This window comes from Diadema antillarum, unplaced genomic scaffold (assembly GCF_040938485.1).
Source record: "Diadema antillarum isolate AM-2024a unplaced genomic scaffold, OU_Dant_1.0 seq00002011_RagTag, whole genome shotgun sequence".
NCBI classification, from domain to species: Eukaryota; Metazoa; Echinodermata; class Echinoidea; order Diadematoida; family Diadematidae; genus Diadema; species Diadema antillarum.
This window is the reverse complement of record NW_027272666.1, coordinates 1-21509: the sequence shown is the minus strand read 5'-3', so window position 1 is coordinate 21509 and position 21509 is coordinate 1. Positions and strand designations below refer to the sequence as shown.

The window sequence follows — 21509 nt, the reverse complement described above, 5'->3', positions numbered from 1 at the left end:
TATAAAGACAACCTGAAACAGTGTTTCAAGTACTTTATGTATATGTGTACCAGACTAAAAAGCTGTTTCTGCCACAAAACACTGGATAGGTTGTTCTCAACAATGCTGTCTATAGGGCCTCATATAATGGAAGAGTTGTGTGACTGTGGTCAGCAGTGACCAGTGGTCTTCTTCTCTCTTTCCCTCCCATCAGTTGTTCTCGGCCGCACTGCCCATCGCTCCCTTGATAGCCATCACCATCCTCCTCATCGACATCCGAGTGGACGGCAAACGACTGGTTTGGTTCAACCGCCGTCCAATCGCCTTTATCGCCTCCAATATAGGTACAGTCCAAATATACAGAAAGTCAAATTAGAGAATGTGCATTGTAATGTGTTTAATACCCCAATTAAATTTAGGAGAGAGAAGACTGGATCTTCCTTAGCATAGTACACTACTAGCTGTCACACTGTAATGTTTGTGATTTAATCTTGTTAGCTGTCTCATTAAAATTCTGTTGCCATTTAACTGAAATATAAACAAATTGTCCTGCTATTTGATATTATTTTTCTTTCTTCCTCCCTTACTAGCAGTGCTATGTTTGAAGAACAAAAAAGATAGAGAAAGTGAATGTTTAACAATAGAATAACTACAGAAACAAAAAGAGAGAAAGATAAAGCAAGGGAAATCAACGTACACATATGAAAAAAATTTGACCGTTCATTTATTCACTGCCCCTTTGGCTCTGGTCAACCTTGTACCATTTGACAAGGACAAAGAGTTGCTTTCATATTATGTTGCATATCTCCCCTTTTTTTATGTATCTTCTCAGAAATGTATCTTACCTGCATGTTTATCAATAATGTATGTTTGATGTTTTTTTTTTTTTCTAAAGTTTGTAGTGATAGATTTGATGTTATCGTGAGCTAGAATGACATTTGGAGGCAAGAGGTGAATGCCTGTTAGATGGAACACTATTTTAACCTATTTTAATCCTTGCGTCCTTGGCAGGCATGTGGTTTTCCATTCTGGATTTCATTAACTTTGCCGGAGTGGTTTCCAATGGTTTTCTGATCGCCTTCACCGCACAGTGGGGGAAGAAGTACAGCAATGCGGAAAAGCTCTGGATTGTCATTGGCTTTGAGGTGAGAAGAGAGAATTTCATGCACAGCCCCTTTGCAGTACCAACCAAGGTCTGCTGTAACCAAGTTACATGTCAAGGTATTGTTTACTATTTGCAGATGAAACAAAAGCCCAGCTCTAGTGCTTCAAAATAGTTCCAAAATGTGAGTCAGCAATAGAAACAACCAGTGTAAAAAAGATAATCAGTATTATCGATGTTAAGTATTGTTAAATCTAAAAAATGTGAACAATGGTTATGATAAAAATTGTTTCTAGTCTAAACCGTCTACAGTTATAGTTTAGTAAGAAAAATAGTGATATTTCCGTATATTTTAGGCTTTATTGCAAATTTTTTATATGGTAGGATGTTTTGTGATACACTGACCTACACATATGCATCAAATATGATAACTCAAACATTTTTTAAATCACTGATGCCAGTGGTAAACAGTACCTTTAACCGGTTGAAGATTAGCCGCTTTTGCTGGAACATGCATTTCCCATAGACACCTCCCGGAGTATACTTGGGAATAACAAACATAAATTGAAGATTAGGAAGACAGTTCCCAGATGAGAATTAAAAGGATTGTAATGAAAAGTTAAAGTCAATCCTAAGCCCTGTGGAACCAGCATGCAGGATCTCGTCTTTTACTTTCTTCCGTAGCGGCAGCTTTCACAATATCATGTTCCTCACCAGTGGTGACCAAGCTGTGGGAGAAACTAGAAATCGTCTTTACAATCCTCTTCTGTTTTTTCCCCCTCCAGTTTGACATCTGCCTTGACTATACCAACCTACAGCCAAATGAAAAAATAGAAAATGTAACCATGAAGCCATAGTTAAATGTCCCAGTTGTTAGGTTTGATGAGCTGTTTAGAAATAAGTTGTGTAAAGATGTGTGTGATGTACTCGGTATACAATGTAGATGGGGAATGGGAGAGGAGAAAAGGAAGGTCAAATAATGTTAATGACATTAAAGGGTGTGAACAGTTCTGGTTGAGGTGAGGTTTTAGCTTATAATGTTTTGCGAGATATTCAGAAACTACACTATGAGATGTCAAAGAGCATGCAATTCTAAGGGGTATCAAAAGTTTATTTGATGAAAATCGGTTTTGAAATGGCCGAGATATCCAAAAACAAGGTGAAACAAAGAGATCCTAAAAGGCGTGACCTGTCGCCTTTTATCATATTTTATCACTTTTTTGGATATCTCAGCCATTTGAAAACCAATTTTCATCAAATAAACGTTCGAATACTTCTTAAAATTACATGCTCTTTCATATTTCATAAGAGGTTTCTCATGATCTCACTTAGGAATGTTCAAACATGAATCCCCACGTCAACAAGTACTGTACAGTCCCTTTAATGATGACGATGATAATAATAGCTGTAGTAGTAATAGCTGTAGTAGTAATAACTAGAATGGTAACTAGGAAAGCACTCAGAGAGCACAAACCTCCGCCAAGCCAGCAACTCGTGCAATTTCCCAAAATAAAAGCCTTTTGTTTACGTCATTGCATGGCACCTTGCCCGAGCAGAGCACGCACTTTAGTGCAGGTATGTAAACCTCTGGTACGCACAGCTTGAACCCCAAGTTTGTTGACCCTATGCCAAACTAGAGAGGGGCCGTCAAAGGCGGCAGACCCACGCCTAAGTACAAAGTCGGGGTAAACATAATGTGCATTCGGTCATCTACCAGAATTCGGCCACTTAATTGCCAGTGTGCTTTATCACCAGCCAGTGAGTTCTACCAAAGATCGTACACTGAAGTGTACGATCTTTGGTTCTACAGTCACATCACACGCAAATCACATAATTACACATACGGTATTAACACTCATTCACGTACAGGAAAGTCCTTAAGTCTCCTCCAAAAATCCATCGAAAATCCCAAATTCCACCGTCAAAAGTGCAGAATCGGAACTTTTCCAAGCGCGCGCGAATTAAGTCCAGTTTTAAGAGTATTGTCTACGCGACGGGTCGCGGAAAAAGCGCTAAAAATCGAGAAATACGCCGTTTTCTTGCGGGATATTTTGATTATAGCAAGCCGAGAGTGTGATGATATCAAAGGTCGTATGAGTGTACGATCTTTGATGGTATCCACAAAAGCAAAAAAGAAAAACAAAATTTACGTACCCCCTAGGCAATTACCCCTATGATTAGTGTCTACGGGAATTATTCAATGCAAGGGTTGAATGCAAATGTCTACTGCACCAGTATTCGGCCACCAACGAGCGCCGCAACGTCCCCGGTGCAATTTTGCACCAACAGTGTAGAGCGCGATGCATTTTCAGCGGCCTTGCACACGCATTGACATTGAGCACGCATATCGTGCAGTGTGACTGCGACCGAGCAAAATGCTCCTCCAACGAAAAAAACAATCAATGTTAATTTGAAAAATCATCAAATATCAAAGGTCGTATGAGTGTACGATCTTTGATGGTATCCACAAAAGCAAAAAAGAAAAACAAAATTTACGTACCCCCTAGGCAATTACCCCTATGATTAGTGTCTACGGGAATTATTCAATGCAAGGGTTGAATGCAAATGTCTACTGCACCAGTATTCGGCCACCAACGAGCGCCGCAACGTCCCCGGTGCAATTTTGCACCAACAGTGTAGAGCGCGATGCATTTTCAGCGGCCTTGCACACGCATTGACATTGAGCGCGCATATCGTGCAGTGTGACTGCGACCGAGCAAAATGCTCCTCCAACGAAAAAAACAATCAATGTTAATTTGAAAAATCATCAAAATACGGGCCAGTTTGTGATGACGGAGAACGAACTTTCATAAATCTAGAAGGACATAGTCCCTCAAATAGGCCTAAACGTAAATTTCGGAATTCTTACGAACATTTGAGCAGCGAAGTCGGATCGTTGGGGAGTTTATGTCTTCGTATGGTAGCGGAAAATCGCAAAGTGAGAAACAGGAAATTTTCGGAATGGTCAATATACCATGGGGTCAAAACTTCAAGGTCACACAGAATTTGCAAGGGTCAACCGATTATCACCAAAATCTAATCGATTCTTTCCTGTCAATATCCAAACATTCCCTGAACATTTCGTGCAAATCCGTTTACCCGTTCTCTTGTTATCTTGTACACAAACAAACAAACAAACAAACAAACAAACAAACAAACAAACATACAAACAAACAAACAAACAAACAAACAAACAAACAAACAAAAAAACAAACAAAAAAACAAACAAACAAACAAACAAACAAACAAACATACGGAACCCTTTACATAACCCCCTGCCGATTTTCATCGGCGTGGGTAAAAATGAAAAATCCTTCAAAAATCCATGAAAATTCCTGGATCATGAACGAAATGATCACTTCACCTCTTCCTTCCTTGGTGGAGGTAATAAAGATCATGAAAAGAAGAATGGGAAATGCAAATTCTTTTGTATTAAGGTCATAGCACTGTAAGAGTCTCTTTCAATCAGAAGGAAAAATGTGAATCATTGGACTCATGGAGACATGGCATTAAAAAGTGATCAGGAAAAATGAAAAGAAATCAAAGTAATGCATTCTTCACATAATCTTGCCATCATCTCTGATATTTTGTCAATATTCTCTTCACCAGCACATTGTATTCGCGGTGAAATTCTTCATCATGTACCTGATCCCTGATGTGCCGTCTGACATTCGTCTCGCCATGAGGAGGGTAAGACAAATGTGACATGTTCTTATGAAGGAAGAGAGACAAGAGAGAGCTTGAGATTGTAAACACAGACCAAACGATCCTACTTTCAAAATATTGCTTTGCAAAACTTTAATGTACTTTGTATTGGTGATTTGAGTATTCTAAGATTACTTTGCATTTTCCTTTATTTATCCATTTTTTTAATGGAAACCAGACTTCATATCCAGGTTTTCGAAATTACTAATGTAAAAAGAAGAAAAAAAAAAGGAAACTTTTTTTGTGGTTGGGTTATTGTCAATCATTGTGGTTTTATGTGTTTGTTTGTCAACATCCCATACAAAGGTAAATTCATAATTTGCTGGACTGACTTTGAAATTCAATTGAGGCAATTCATAGAACCAATGCATATTTTGTATATTTAATTTAATTCAATTCAATTCTGTCTTATTGTCCACTTAGGAAATTTGTTTACAGTTTGCATGCATAGACAAATCTTTACATCCACTGCATTCTCTATTTATTCTTTCTTTGTCATGCTTACAGGAGAAATTCCAAGTTGCCAAGATCCTGGAGGATGCCGAAAATCTGCCGCCGATGAAAAGTAAGGAGCTCATGACCAGATTGGTCCCCGATGAGGCGGGTTTCCGCAGCCTCAATTTCTTTAATGGTCACCTCCAGGGATTTGCCACTGACGACCTCTCGCAGGAAGACAGTCTGAGCGGCTACGAGCCGTCCGCTGTCGCGAGCAACATTGAGGACACGTTTCAGAAAGAGAACGATACCACGGCAAACAAGACTGAGTATGCACGCCACCTCTGGAAATATTACAAAATTTGCTCTCATTTGCATCTTTTGCTTTTGTCATTCATTTTCGCTCAGTTTGGTGGTTGGAAAACAGTCCATGTGGTGGCATATATTGTATCAGTCTCTGTTATTCTGGCATGCCCTATGCCTTTTTGTGACATTTTTAGCTCATTGTCAGTATACATTTATATTCCATCAATTCAGCTTACTGCTAGTCTTAGAATGCTATAATTGTTTTGAATTCTTCCATGATGCCAAGTAGTCATGAAGAAATCTATGCCTTGTACTCTGCTAGAAGTCTCTTGTTCTGTTGTCAATGTTCTGTTCTGTTTATGTTGTGGCATTTTGAGGAACTTTGTCAACTTTCATCCATTCTTCTCTGTTTGTATTTGGTGCATGTTTTCCTAATCCTGGCTTTTCAAACTTTGTTGCTCTGATTTTGAAACAGACTGGAAAGTGGCTAACAGAAATGAGATTAATCTTTAAAACACTAAACCTTGTATAAATTGAATGAGCATCCTACTCGAATGACCCCTGCAAACTTAGAAACAGGGAGACAATTTGAATTTTACTGCAACTGATTAACAAAACAAATTGCCCTTCATCAACGTAAAGAAGCACTGAATGTATCAGTGTTTTTAGTGGTAGCCGTGACAAAAAAAAAATCATGGGCATACATATTCAAACAGGATTTGAACCTACGACCTCCTGATTACTGGACCGGGGTCTTATCCACTAGACCACCGAGCTTCCACCCTACAGCCAGTGCTGGAACTGCATAGTTATTCAAATTGATGAAATTCTTGCATCAAGTTGTTTTTATTGCTACTGATCGGCAAATTGTCATACATGTACATTGGTGTACATGAGCACTAAATTGATTAGTGAAAATAATGATCAATTCAGTGCGTATTCACATCGATGTTGGGCATTTTGTCAATTACTAATCAATTCAGTGCTTATTTATGTTGGTGTAGGGCAATTTTTCACTCAGCTGCAATCAAAACAACTCGATGCAAGAATTTCATCAATATGAAGACTTTATAAGTGCAAAACCGATCTGTAGTTGCATATGCGGTATGTTTGATAAGCCAATTTCAGAGCAGTAAATGTTGAGCAAATAGTAACCAGTTCTTTATACATACCCAACGTACGCTTCTGTCTTTTCTCTGTTTCTAAAAGCACACTACATACAGTAATTTTCACTCTCTATGTTGAAAAACATGTATCTTGCGGATCCAGTAGCAAATGTTTACCTTCAAGATTCAGTTGACTTGCTACCCATTTCTACTGAATCTGCTACTAGGTCATGTCATTAATCAAGTGCAGTTAAGATACAAGTGTACTTCACTTCAGAGAGGAAACTTAAGAATGCATGAAGTGGTTACATTTTTTTTTTTTTTGCCTTTCTGCATTTGTTTTATCGCAGTTTCCATAATTTTCATGTTACAAAGTAGCTTTGGGATATTTGATACTTCTCACAACACACACAACCGAACACAAAGTTTCAGTTGGCGAAACATTTAGGGAATATTTGTGTTTGTGTATGTGGTGAGTGTATAAATTTGATAACCAACTGTCTATCTCAAAATAGAGTAACCTAAACATCTGTAGGAATTCCATTACTCCAAAACTTAATATAATCTAAATATTGCGATAGTATTTGTAGTGTAAGGCAGTAATCCATTTCACTTGGGAACAACATTGGTTTTTTCATTACTGTCTTTGTTTCTTAATATTTCTGCATCTTGCCTTTAGGGAATTACAATCACATTATTGGGTTTGGTGAAAAGACTATATCGGCAGAGGCCACTCAAACTTGATAAGTGTCATGAGAAGTGCATTCTAAGTCATGATGAGAAAGTAACTTTAAACATATCCAAATATCACACTCTCAATCACTTTTAACCTCAAAGCTCACTTTCTCTCTCATCAGTTGTAGCTTCAGAAACATGCTGGCTTTAAAACTTGCAAGCATGCACATTTGACATCATCTGTAGGCCTTTACAGCATGCTATTCTTTTCTGCACATCTTACTTTTCCTTGCATAATCTCATAATATGCATTTCTTTAGAAGTATTCAATGTCTTTTAGTACAATTTTTTTTTCTCTCATTAATGCTGACACAACAAATTATGATTTGAAAATTTCTCATCTGTAGTGGAGAAATTGGGCTATGAGTAATAGTGATCTGATGGGGCACATGTCATGATTATTCAGACACACAAATATTTTGCTTTCATGAACTCTTTTGTTGACCTGAAAGATAAAGGAAGTAAAATATTCAATGACCCACCATTAATGACAGTAAATCACATTGACAGATCTTTCCAGAGTACAGTTTTTGAAAGTAGGGAACAAAGTTGTTGGCTGTTGTAATACTCATTATTTGTGACTCTGCACCTCAAAACAAACAAAAAGTCGCCAGACATGAATTTTTAGTTAAGACCCATTCTGAAAGAGCAGACTTTAAGCTTTAAAATGATGTATAACTCATATCAAATGGACTCTCCTAACCTATCTAAATATTGGAAAGAAAGCACAAACTCAGGAAAAGTGTGAACTGAGAAAAGAGGCTCTGAAGTACAGTGTCTATTCACACGCTTAATCTTTACCAAACCGTGCTGGCTGTGCGATGAATGGGACAAAAAAACAGGAAGTAAACCACCAGAGTAACAACAATGAAAGGATTATCAGATTAAATTGAAATTAAGCATGCCTCATTAACACATTCTGTCCATAATTAATGCCAACTTCCAAAGCAGTAGCACTATCCTTTCAAAAGTTACTAGAGTTGAAAGTGAAGAGTGTGGACAAGGTTTTTATGCCTCCGCCACGAAGTGGTGCCGGAGGCATTATGTTTTCGGGTTGTCCGTCCGTCCGTCCTTCCGTCCGTCCGTCCGTCCTTCCGTCCGTCTGTAATGATTTTTGTGGACAGGGTAACTATCAAAACCTTTTGAGGTATCTTAATGAAACTTGGCATGTATGTGTATTAGGGGGTGAACTTGTGCCTATCAACTTTTGGGTGCATGTGCTCAAGGTCAAAGGTCAAAAGGTCAAGGTCAAATACATAAAATTTCACTATTTCCACCATATCTATGCAATGCCTGAAGATATTGTCTTGAAACTTAGTGTATACATGTATTACCCGATTAAGATTCTCTGGTGAAAGTTTGGGTCACGAGGTCAAAGGTTAAAGGTCAAAAGGTCAAGGTCAAATACATAAAATTTCACTATTTCCACCATATCTATGCAATGCCTGAAGATATTTTCTTGTAACTTAGTGTATACATGTATTACCCGATTAAGATTTTCTGGTGAAAGTTTGGGTCATGAGGTCAAAGGTCAAAGGTCAAAAGGTCAAGTAAAAATATTAAAACTTCACCTTTTTCTCTGTACCTTGGAAATTGTTCAAGGTATCTTCATGGAACATAGTATGTACTGACTGGCAGTGATTATCTAGAGAATTTAGGGTTCATGGGGTCAAAGGTCAAGGGCAATACTTCAAAATTTTACTATTTCCCTCATGTTTACGCAATGCCAGCAGGAATTTTTTTACACTTGGTGTATGCATGTATAACCTAATAGAGATTCTCTGAAAGTTTTTTTCTTTTGTTTTTGCCTGAAAGGTCAAAAGGTCAAAGATCTAGTGAAAGTGCTGAACTAAATTTTTCCTCCATATCTCGGAAGTGGCTCAAGTTATCTTGAAACATACTACATATTTATGCATGTTCTGCCTGACAGTGATTATCTTATGAATTTTAGGGTCAAAGGCCAGATGAAAATGGCAACAATTTACTATTCAATACAGAAATTGCACTTTGTTGAAAATTACTCAATGCATTTAACGTATGAATGGGTCGAAGTCAAGTTAAAGTCCTTAAATCCCAAATACATGCTCTCCTATTCATCCAATTAAACGTAGGTCAAGGAAGGTGAACATTCAACACATTCATGACATACTTGTCATTTTATTATTTTGCCAATTTTGAGAAAATGTACTCACACATTGTCCACATGTACTATCTAGACCTATTAGGAGAATCATGCATTATGGCGGAGGCATACCAGTCGCCATAGCGACATTTCTAGTTCAAAAATGAAAAAGGGATTCTAAAGACACACCTAATCACACTCTTCTACCAAAAATGTTCGAGATAAACTGCTAAAAAACACACTTTCCTGCCCGTTTTATGATACAAAATTTTAGCATAATGTAAAAGAAGACCCGCTCTTTCAGAATGTATGAAAAAGTCAAGTTCGGCTAGGTTGACCTATTTCACTTATTTTCAGTCCTCAGGCAAAATCAGTGTGTGCGACTTTATGTTCGTTTTGAGGTGCACGGTCACATTTATCAGTGCCTAGAATTTGATTGAATTAACAGGAACACTAATGGGTAAATATCTTCCGTTAACTTTGACATCCTTTTTTTTTCTGACTATTTTTGGTTTGAACTCCAGCACGCTTCTAAAGTGCACTTTGTTGTAATAACTTTTGATGAACCAATTTGTAAAGTCCTCTTGAGTCTGATTAGTTTATTTCTTTTGGCACCATTTTGTGGAAGTCTGTAAGAGACGAGCACTCTTGTCAGCCTTTTGACTTACATTGCAGGGGATGTCATGCCCTAAATTCGTATTGTTCATCTTATCATCTACATCTAATGAAAAAGTACAGTGCACTCTTGTTACAAAGAACATGATTATGACAAAATCTGCATTACAACAAAGTAGATATTCAAGTCCCCGATTTATAATTTTTATATTTTTACATACTTTACTGTTCTGACATAACAAAGAAGCTTTATAATGGAAGAAAACTTGTGACCCCACAGACTTCGTTATAATGGGAGTCACCTGAATGTTCAATGCAATCAGTAACTCTCACAAATTGTACTCCCTGCTAACTTGCTTTAGAAAATGGATGATATTACCTACAGTGCAGAGGCTATGGAATGGGGGGAGGGGGAGGGGAGGAGGAATAGACTGAGCTGGGTGATTCACACACATAATTTTTGCTCTTTAAACAACAACTATAACAACTACTATTGCTACTTCAGTACTACTACATGTACTTTTTTTTTTTGGGGGGGGGGGGGGGGTAGTGAACAAATCTCAACAAAACCCATAACTAAGTTCCAAGAGCTCCCTCTGGAGATTCTTCCCATCAAAACAGGGAGGGTCCAGGGCTGTATACCATTGATCCTTAGCCACCCCCCCCCAAAAAAAAAAAATAAAAAAATAAATAAATAAGTTCGGCATCGATTCCATGCAGTGTGAATGCCACTCCACTTCATTCATGCTCTCTTTTTTCAGCGGATTTCCATTTACATATACAAATTTGTAATCTTATTTCAGCAGCCATAGAAGTCATATGTCTGCCAAGTATTTCGTGCTCTAGAAATTGACAAAAAGTTTATCACATGTGACTAATATTGGCCAAAAACAAACAAAAAGAAATGGTTGACCATACTGTATTGCTGTCAAAGTCATTCAGATGCTGAATTCCTTTCTAAATTTTCCTAATCTGCACTATTTGCAAAAAGAGATATCTTGCTTTAATTTGTTTCGCAAATATATGTTTTTCTTTTAGTCTCGTCAGTTTATATACTGTGTTGTTTACGGCAATGTTATTCACCCTTATTTCTAGTCAAAATTCTCCTCATGTTCTTACCTTTTTAATTTGTTTTCCTTTTACTTTCTCTATGGGCATCTGCTTCCCTCTAGCACCACTCAACTGCAAAATTTTTCTGCCTCTCTATCATCAGACGAAGACTTCAACTAACATCTGTGTTGGTTGGTGGGAGAGTACTAATGCACTTTTAATTGTTTTGTTTTAACCAGTAGAGATAAATGGGAGGAAATAGTCTCCAAACAAGCCTAACTCTCTCTTTTCTCCACAAAATAACACTTACCTTTGAAGCTTTTTCTCCTCTTAACCCGTTGAGGACAGACTGAGTTTGCTGCAACACACATTTCCCATAGACACCTGGCTGAGTATACTCGAGACTCATCCTCAGCGGGTTAATTCCAAAGACCTGTATCAATTTTAGTGCAGCTTTTTGCCCTGAGAGAATCACTGGGATTCAAATCAGAAAAATGTTTTTATCTTATCATTCTCTCAACTTTCCACAACAAACAATGGGATGTCTGAATCCAGTCTGACCAGCTTAAAAGACGAGTCCACCTTCATATACATAAGGATTGAGAGAATGCAGCAATACTAGTAGAACACATCAGTGAAAGTTTGAGGAAAATCGGACAATCCGTTCAAAAGTTATGAATTTTTAAAGTGTCTGCACAGTCGCTGCTGGATGAGAAGACTACTACAGTGTATGATGTCACATGCGTACAACGATATAAGGAAAATAAAAAGAGAATTTCACAAAACTTCACTTTTTGAATAACGTGCACATTTCTTCGACTTGCTACTGACATATGTTCAGGGTAATATTATTCCCCCAGCCTTCTAAAAGAGAGAAGTCGAGTGTTCTTACATTATGTGAGAAAAATGGAAATAGGTTGAATTTTCTTTATTCTTTCTTTATATCGTTGTACTCATGTGACATCACAAGCTATAGTAGTCTTTTCATCCAGCCGTGACTGAGCAGAAACTCATAACTTTTGAACGAATTGTCCGATTTTCCTCAAACTCTCACCGATGTGTTCTAGTAATATTGCTACATTCACTCAACCCACATGTATATGAAGGTGAACTTGTCCTTTAATGTTGTTTTGAGCAAGTCAAGGATTTGATAAAAGAGCCAAACCAGAGTCACAGCTCAAAACCTAATGAGAGGGAGATACAACTATGAAACGTGTTGCATCGAGATAAGCCTTGTAAGCCCTGTCAAAACAGTAGACCTTCTAACAACATTTTTACTTTATCAAAAATAGAAAGTGAGATCAATAATAACCATGGGAATGAAACTAGATATGCAAAATAGATGGATTGAGCAAGAGAGAGACAGAGAGAAAAGAAAAATAACCCGAAGTGCTGACTAAACAAACTATGATGTATAGTGGCCACTTCAGGAGTAGATAACCATTTTGTCAGTGTATTTATAGAGCACACAGGTAAAAAAGTTTCAAGATATCAATGAAGCAGTGGAATATGCCTGTCTGTTGTATTCAACCCCTGAAAAAATATAAAAACAAAACCAAAGACTTGCAACAAGGAGCTATTTCCTCCCATTACTGATTGTCACTGTAGATACACACGCATATCAATAGACATTGTTCTTCATACAGTATTGTCTCATGTAGATGTTTCGTTCTTATTATTCATCCTTCCTTTGTATATCTTCAATCTTTTGAAAACCATTGATGAGAATGACACCTGATTTCTTGGATCATGATAAGATATTCACTCCCTCTTCCAGGCCAACTTTTTAACTTCTCTTCAGCCATAATATGCATCCACTTTAAATCGTCAGATTCCTTTTTTTTTTCTTCTTCATATAACCATGAGGAATTTTTTTCTTTCTTTCTTTTCTGAGCTAATAAGCTGCTCTTTAAAAAAGAAAAGAAAAAAAAGAAAAAGCAAAATTATCATTTTTGTCAGCAGTTTTAGTCTTACCTCATTTCAGAGCATTTTACTCAGCTTCATTTTCAAAAGGCTTTTGACAGATTTGACAGATGATGTAATTACAAAATATTTTGTTTTCTTTCCCAAAGCAATTTTTTGCCATTTCATGCTTTGTGCTTTTGTGCATTTCCTTGTAAAATAAATTTTGCTACTCCATCATTCAAGTATTTAACTTTGTATGTGGGTGTGTAGAAATTTTGAAATGGCACATTTTTGCAAAGCAAGATCTGTAAAGGCTATGACTGAAAGTGACATGTAGACTCAGATTAACCCTTTTGGGACTGACATCTGAAAGTGCTGTCTCCAGTAGGCATTAACATGTTGCTGATGGGATTAAAAGAATTATATATACAGTGTAGATAGCCCGGAGGACAGGACATGTGATATACAGTATTTATGCCCATCCAATGTAATTCATCAGGGTCTCATTTCATTAAAGATGGTTCTGATAGCAATTCTTGCTGGAATATTATGGCAATTTCTTGTAGCAGCAGCCAGTCAGGAAGTAGGGTTCTTCTCACGACCATGACACTTGCTCTATATTGCAGCAAGAGTTGCCATCATAGCTATTTTTATGTAAAATGGAGCCAAAATGTCTGTTGAATGCTGTACGGAGGCATTGGTGTTCATTGTAATGTGATCATGTTTGCATGACTTTTGTGTATCAGCCAGTAAGGTATCATATAGTGATGGATATTTTATGTTCACCCCTATATACAAATGATCATAAAAATCAAAAGTCTGTTTATCATGTGTCACCTGTTCACCTGTTGTATTTCAGATGAGTCAGAAATTTAGAGTAGTGTACAAGGAGAGCGTTGGTTGGTTAAGGTGGGCCATTTTGTGTCTATTCAATCCTGCGTACTGAGGTCAAAGTACTATCCTCATCTCTCTCATACACAGTTGTTATTGATATGACAGGTGTTTTGGTATTTTGTTTTGATATTTTACATGGATGTGATGTCAGCAGTCACTGTGAATATTCAAAGATGAAGAAGAAGAAAAAAGACAGGGGTGAGAATTGCACCAGTTCCTCCTTTAGAGATGATGAATTCCTAGATACTGGTACAAGGTGGAGTGAAGATGACACAGAACAGTGAAATGTTGACAGATCAACTATCAGATGCAGAAAACTTATAACAGGAGTTTACTTGGTAGTTAAGATTTAATCCATGGATTATGGAAAGTGTAATATTGCTTTTATGATATGTATATTTTTTTTCATTGTGTAGATTTTTGTTGTTGGCATTGTTTTTCTACGGAAGGGGGAGGGGAGCAGAAGTTGGCATCCCTGTAGAAGTGGTCTAATTATTTGTTCGTACAGTTCTGTATTTGTTTATTGACAGACATGGTAGGGACTGCTGTATATCTTGTGGTATTTGGAGGTACAATACCTTGAACAGGGCCCCGTTTCATAAAACTTGTTATCAATAACAAGTTATGATAGCTGTTATAGGCTACTGAAATCCTTGCATCTGATTGGCTGAGAGCAAATTTGTCACAGAAATGTGGCAGTTGTTACTGATAACAGGTTTTGTGAAACTGGCCCCAGAAGTCCTCGTCAATTATGTGTTTGTTGCAGTATGTGGTACAGCAGCTGCATTGGCTGGTGCTGCATGTTGTGTAGTCTTCGGATACAACTGTCTGAGTGTGTAACTTGCACCAGTGAGCTGGTTGAGATGTTAACCACACTGCAAGTGTGGTATTCACAGTGAGCCTAGCTTACAGATTTTCCCCCGAGTAAAATTGCTTAAAGGTCTTGTTTACCTTTGGGAACAGTGATTTAAATTTCTTGAAGATACGCCATTTAATGCACATGTATACAATGTAGGTCTGTTGTACCACAAAACATCCTATCATGAAATTTTAGCGATAAAGCCTAAAATATACGGAGATTTTTTTTTTTTCTCAATAAAGTGTGACTGTAGACGGTTTAGTCTGGAAACATTTTTATTGTAACTATTGCTCACATATTGTATATTTAACAGTACTTAACATCGATTTCACCGAATCAAAGTTTTACATTGGTTGTTTCTATTCCTAACTCACATTTTAGAACTATACTTATTTTAAAGCACTAATGCTGGGTGTTTGTTTCATCTGCAAATGGTAACTTATGCCTTTAAGGAGTGAAAGAGTCAGTAAATAATCATTGGAAATGGATTTCAACCTCCGGAGGGGCTGTAATAGTGGATAAAGATGGCAGACTTTCTTTTCCAAGTTTCCTGGTTCAAGTCTCCTGGCTGCAATGGTCTGGTCCTTTAGGCAGGGCACTGTATGCCCTGCGCCTAGTCCTTCAGAGGGAAAAATAGTCTGTTGGTCCTATGGTTGCTTGCCTGCAGGCATTCATATTTAGCGGACATATAAAGCAACTCGTTCAAATCCTGAAATTCAAACCTGGAATAAAAGACTTTTGAAGTTAAAGGAGAAGTCCGGACGATTTTGAAAAAAATTAACCAAAATCTACATAAATAAAGGACCATAATGACTAAGTTTCATTGAAAAAGACCCTCCCAACTCGCCACAATCGATTTTTTAGCATCACTAATTTTGAATCGTAACCGTTCGATTTCTGTACGCCGGCGAGAAAGATCACGTGACAGCGTGACGTTTCATCCTCACATTGCTTTTTGCTTGGAGCGTCAGCTGGCTCGGGGGAGCCCTGCTTGAGCAACGGTGATACGGGCCAAGCAAGGGGTAGTAGCGTACCGCTCAACAGTCTCTGACCACACAGCGGATGCACGCGGCATGATCTATTGCTTCATTAAAAAAATGCCGATGTGTCAAGTGTTAGGGTGTTGTCAATACTTCAACTTTACTAGTAAGTCTTCAAATTGAAGAAATATTTCGATTTTAAATTGATATCTATCCACGATACTACCTTTACATGATCCTGAATGCTACAACACGCAGCCCGATTACGCTGTGTGTATTGGGCTGCTGGTCGTAGTTACCGGCGCGGCGCGGCGCGGCGGCGGTACCAAGCTAGCGCTGGCGTTTCTTCCTCGGTTCAAGTTACATGTATACTGTCGTATTTTATCACCGTCAGACACACTTTTCAACAGTCTCGGACAACAAAAGAGGCAATAATTCTGACATTGACAGACTGATTTCAGATTGTTCACACTCAGAAGTCGAAAAAACGATCGCCGATTGTGATAGCACTTGGCAGCAGCAGACGTAAATGTATGCCTGCACAGCCCGACAACAGCTAATGCATTGTAAGTGATGGGGTGGACACTAATAAGTACGGCAGTATTATAATACATACATATTTCAATTTAAACGAAAATGTTATAGCATTGCAACTATTTTACATTAATCTTTGAAGATTTTATATAGATATATAACGAAGATTATTTGAATAAAGGAATACAGCGTTTGGCAACAGCACTCCTAAATCGGTGTACGGTCTCCTGCAGTAGCGCCGACAAGGCACACCTATGCAGGCATGCAGATACCGCCCGCAGTCAGCAGTGCAATGGGAGATCGATGCGTAGCTGGGCTTCGCTCGCGGTGCTCTCAGCTGAGGAAACTGCGCCCGATACGTCACGCGCAATGCATCCTGGGACAGATAGTACGAAGGGCAGCTCGCGACGGATTCGAACATGAAGAATTACCTTATTTTAAAAAAAAATCATAGTAAATGTATCTGATGGTCTTTTCTCGTCGGGAAAAGGGTAATAGGTTCATGAAATATTGTTCTTTACACACGAAACGGCTGATAATCGTCCGGACTTCCCCTTTAAGTCTGTTGTTGGGAGCAGCAGCACCAGCCGCAGTGAGGGAGAAATGTTTGTCCTTTAATAGTCTGAGCCTCTTTATCACATTTGGCCCACCTTAATCAGACTCACTCTCTCTCTCGCTCACACAAAACCCAACCAGTGCACATGTAGATTGTTGTGTTTAATTTGATTCCATTCTCATGTGCTCATGTGTCTACCATTCAGGGATTCACCACTCACTTAATTATGTCATGAGTATCTACATTTAGAATCAGCATTGTATCATTTGGTGGTTCGTGGCATGATTTCACATGTACATATCATCTTAGCATGCCATTTTGTTGATTTTTCTTCTTGTTTTTTAAGGGCACACTGTTGATAAAGTGTTGTTGTACATTTGTCTCTTTCAGATTGAGTTATGGTGAAAATGGAGACACCTTCCTAGCCAATGACCTTCCTCCGCTCTTACCTCCGGAGCCCACAAAGAAAAAGAAGAAAAAGAAGAAGGTGAAGTCGCCGCGACCTGCTGACCCCGACTTACCCCCTCTACAGGGCAGTCAGATATACTCTGTGGCAAACCCAGGCCTGGCTTATCCCCCTAACTACGGCTTCCACCCTAGTTACCCTCCAGAGAACAGCTTTAACGACACGTCTCAGGAGCTACCGGTTGCATACCCACTTCCTGTAAACCACACATTTGCGGGACCTTTTTAGCTGGTCTGTCGTTGTTTTCAAGACCTTTGTTAACCTGTTCTACCTGTGCAATTCATTAATGATCGTAATGTACATCCTGATTTATTTGTAACAGAGAGTACTTCAAAGGTGTATAGTTTCCTTTACTGCCATTTAATGGACACTTGATGGTGTGTTTGGTACAGCTCATAAGAAGATATTTTGTTGTCAAAGAAGTCAATGCTATTAAAGATGTCAAAATTGGTACAGAAATGAGGGGGTGCTTGGCTATAAGGTGGACCATGCAAATTCAATTGTTTGCAAAAGTACTTATCAAATATCGCTTTAAACAACAACAGCAACCTTATTTTGTTATGGTTACAATTATAGCAAACACCATGTCATTGCTCAGACATTATTACTATCTATCCTTTGCTGGGGGTGGGGGGAGGGGGATCTTGAATAAAAGCTCCTTTGATCAATAATGCTGTCTGATTTCCACAATAAGTGAAGGTTGTGATGTCAATTATGGAGGCTGTTAGGCTGTTATGTGCGGGGCTTTGTGCCGTAAAAAAACTTCCTGGTAACCACATAAATCTGCTCGTTGCAGACTTTGTTTTAACACTAGTAGGAGGCCATTACCAGAAGAAGAAAGCAGATGACTTTAATACAGTCAATGTACGATCAGAAAATTGAGTTCAGGAACTTAATGCTGTGATGGTGAATAGACATTAACGAGTTCTGTTCATTAAAGTAGACACAAGCAGTAACTTTGAATTGATAAAAATGCATTTGCAATCAGGAGAAAAGATATAGGCACTACCAGAATAACACATTTTTAAGAATCATTCCTGTGGTCCACAAAGTTTTCAATCGTCATATTACACATACATGTCAAATATGATTCGCCTTACTTTTTATCTGCCAATTTGTAGAATGCAGTGTAATTACAGAAGTACTTTAGGACTAAATATATACAGGGAGAAGCTTGGTAGAATTTTACAGGGTATCTTTTTGTGTATTCTTCATATCTGATTACTGATGAGGTGCTGTAATTTTGATACAATTTTTTACAAGATTTTTTACACCTGCACTCTTCTTATTTCAAAATTATTTCAGCTGTAGTGTAACTTTAATTTGAACACTGCCAAGGGGAAAGTATGTAATGTAAGGATATACAGTCAACCTTGCATCAGTCCATCTTGAACTGGAGACAATCCTTCGGCTTATGTGAATTTCTACTTACACAGATGAATTTAATAACACATATTTATTTACATTTGGGACGAACTTATCTTCAACTTTATGATTTTCGACTAGTGCGAGGTCGGCTTAGGCAAGTTGACTCTACATGTAACTTCAATGTTTACATTCTTTTTCTACCTGTGAATGTATATTGAAATTAAGTGCATAGATATTGGACTTTTTGGAAGCGTACTTATCTACCTCTGCTCTTCATTTATAAGATAGTCTAAGGAAAAATCTTTTACCCGATACATTTTTTTTATCCTTGGTGAGTTTTTTGAAGGTCACAAATCAGAACAATTGATATATTGAGACTTTATACACTATAATGGCACTGGTGCTTGGACGAGCTATGCACTTTCTCAAATTACTTTTCGAAATACACATTCAATTGCTCAAGAAGAATAACATCTACTTTTGTAGCCAGTGTCCTTGACTGTGGTATTTTTATTCAAGCCATGGTATGAGAGTATGTATGAAACATGTCCTAGTTTTCTTTGGTACTTGATTGCACTGCAATCATGTTAGTTCTGTTGAAGAATGATTAATAAACTGTGGAGCTGATCATAAGATGCAGTAGCAGATGTGGTTCTCATAGGATACTCCATACCACTTTTGTTTTAATGAATTGTTACAATGTAGAAATGTGGTGAAGGGACTTATTCCTAACAAGTCTGATTTTATGTCATATTTTCGTAATTAGGTCACGTATCGTGTACTAATCCACTTGGCTGCATAAAATATTAGGCCATCAGGTGTGCATGAAAGTGGACAGTAGAGGGGGTACTTGTACTAATGCTAATACTTCTGAATTATCACAATACCAAAACTCTGTTAGTAGATTTTGGCTTTGAATTAAGATTGATTTTTCCCAGCCCCTAGGAAAGCTACTGAATGAATGTAAAGCCAACAATGTTGGGACCAACAGCTTTATGTCCCAATTAATCAAGGGCTAGACAGTGTAGATAACAGTGCCTTGCATATAAAAGGGCTGCCACAACTTGTTTGATGTGAATATACCTATCAAAACAAGATGATCAAAGTTGACTCCAAAAAATAACAGAAGTACTATTAATTATGTATTTTTGATGATATAGTCCATTAGAATGTGCATTAATCAAACTATATGTCACCTTGAAAAATTATTATACCCTTGACTCATATTTGTACCATCCAAACATCGGGGCAGTAATTCCCATTTAGAGTCTATTTATTGAGATGTAAATATCTTATTTTGCCAAAGTAATTTGTACAAAAATTTTGAAAAATAAGGCAAGTCACTGTGAATGCAATGTCTAAAGTACACTTGAAGTTATTGATACATCATAGATGTACTATGCTGTGCTGTCTTAGCAGTGTAGCATTATTTTTATATGGAAAGTATGTATGACTAAGAAAATTATGATAAATTTGGTCACATTGAAGTGTGAAGAGGAAACTTCTTGTAAGTATCATGCTTATTCTGGACAGACATGTGTAGTGAGAGAAGTAAGAGGGAAAAAATGGAAAATGAAGTCATCAAAAATAGGTTTGTATTTTTATAGTACTATATTTTTCTTGTGTGGACAGAAAAGAAGCAGAATGGTCAGCAAAAAGAAATATTGTAGAATGAATTGTATGTAATTGGCTGTTTAGCTTTCAAACCATGGTATTGTATGTATATTTTGTTTCTTTCTCAGAAGTTTTCTCTACTTTTGGTACTGATATATTCAAATATATTCAAAAGTATCTTTTTTTTTGTCTTTTCTGCAGCTGTATATGTCTTGAAATATTTGTGTTTTCTGCTTTCCTATGACCATAGTTAAATGTGATTGAATTAATATTTCAATAGTACTTTTCAATAAAAGTACTAATGGCCTCTTTACTCTAGCAGGATGGAAAGTTATGAGGACAGTAGACTAACATTTTCATTATTTTGAAGAGGGAATGAATTTTGGGAAGAATATGCTTTTCTCACTCAGAGAATCAACAATCCATCAAATGTTAATGGATTTTAATTGATTACTAGTATTAGATATTTGATGTTGTTTAAAAGAAATTGTATAAAGGAGTTCTTCAGATGTGGAAATATTTTGAGATGTAATGTGGTCATGGAAATTCTGTTCAGTGGTTTATTGAAGGATTGTAAATCCATTTAATGGTGTAATAACAGACATCTTGAATGTCATGACAGATTTTCAGCCTTTGTGTGTTATGTAACATATGAATGAAATTGTCATAGATGTGTAAACTTTTGTTGAATTTTGATACATAGGGCATTTGTTCCCCATCTGTTTAGTTCCTCCCCTGCGAGTGTTCATATGTACTTTTGTATAGATTTGAAATCATGTGTATTCATCCATTGTACCGTGCGTGTACATATGATAGAACATGTTTACATCTTGATACAATAGGCGGGTTAGTGAGTGTTTGTGAGTATTTCCTATTTGTGCAATCTGCATTTTTATCACTTCTTGTATTCAAATGACAGTCCTATTTATGAATTGTAAATAGAAGAATGATGTAACTTATCACTATTGATATTCCTCTTTTCCCCCCATTTTTATCAGTAGCCTTGGAATGTGTTACATTTTTCATGTAAAAATTAGATATGAATGTCTGTACATACCTACAAGATCATCATCGTGCCTTCATATTTCATGTGTAATACATAACATGAGGCTGTGTTTGGATGATACAGTATTGGTGGAGATGAGAATTGGGCTTTTTAACTTTTTGCGAGATATACC

The 21509-nt window shown here is 37.4% G+C and overlaps 1 protein-coding gene across 1 annotated transcript in view; it reads left to right on the top strand.

The window, feature by feature from the left end:
• LOC139713600 (anoctamin-7-like) overlaps positions 1-17577 on the top strand; it is a 57175-nt gene extending 39598 nt beyond the window's left edge. Inside the window, exons 18-22 of the mRNA XM_071625307.1 lie at positions 194-323; positions 991-1124; positions 4691-4771; positions 5294-5550; positions 17274-17577. Coding sequence (XP_071481408.1) covers positions 194-323; positions 991-1124; positions 4691-4771; positions 5294-5550; positions 17274-17577 — 906 coding nt within the window. The remainder of the gene's footprint in view (positions 1-193; positions 324-990; positions 1125-4690; positions 4772-5293; positions 5551-17273) is intronic.
• The last annotated feature ends 3932 nt before the right edge of the window (positions 17578-21509 follow it).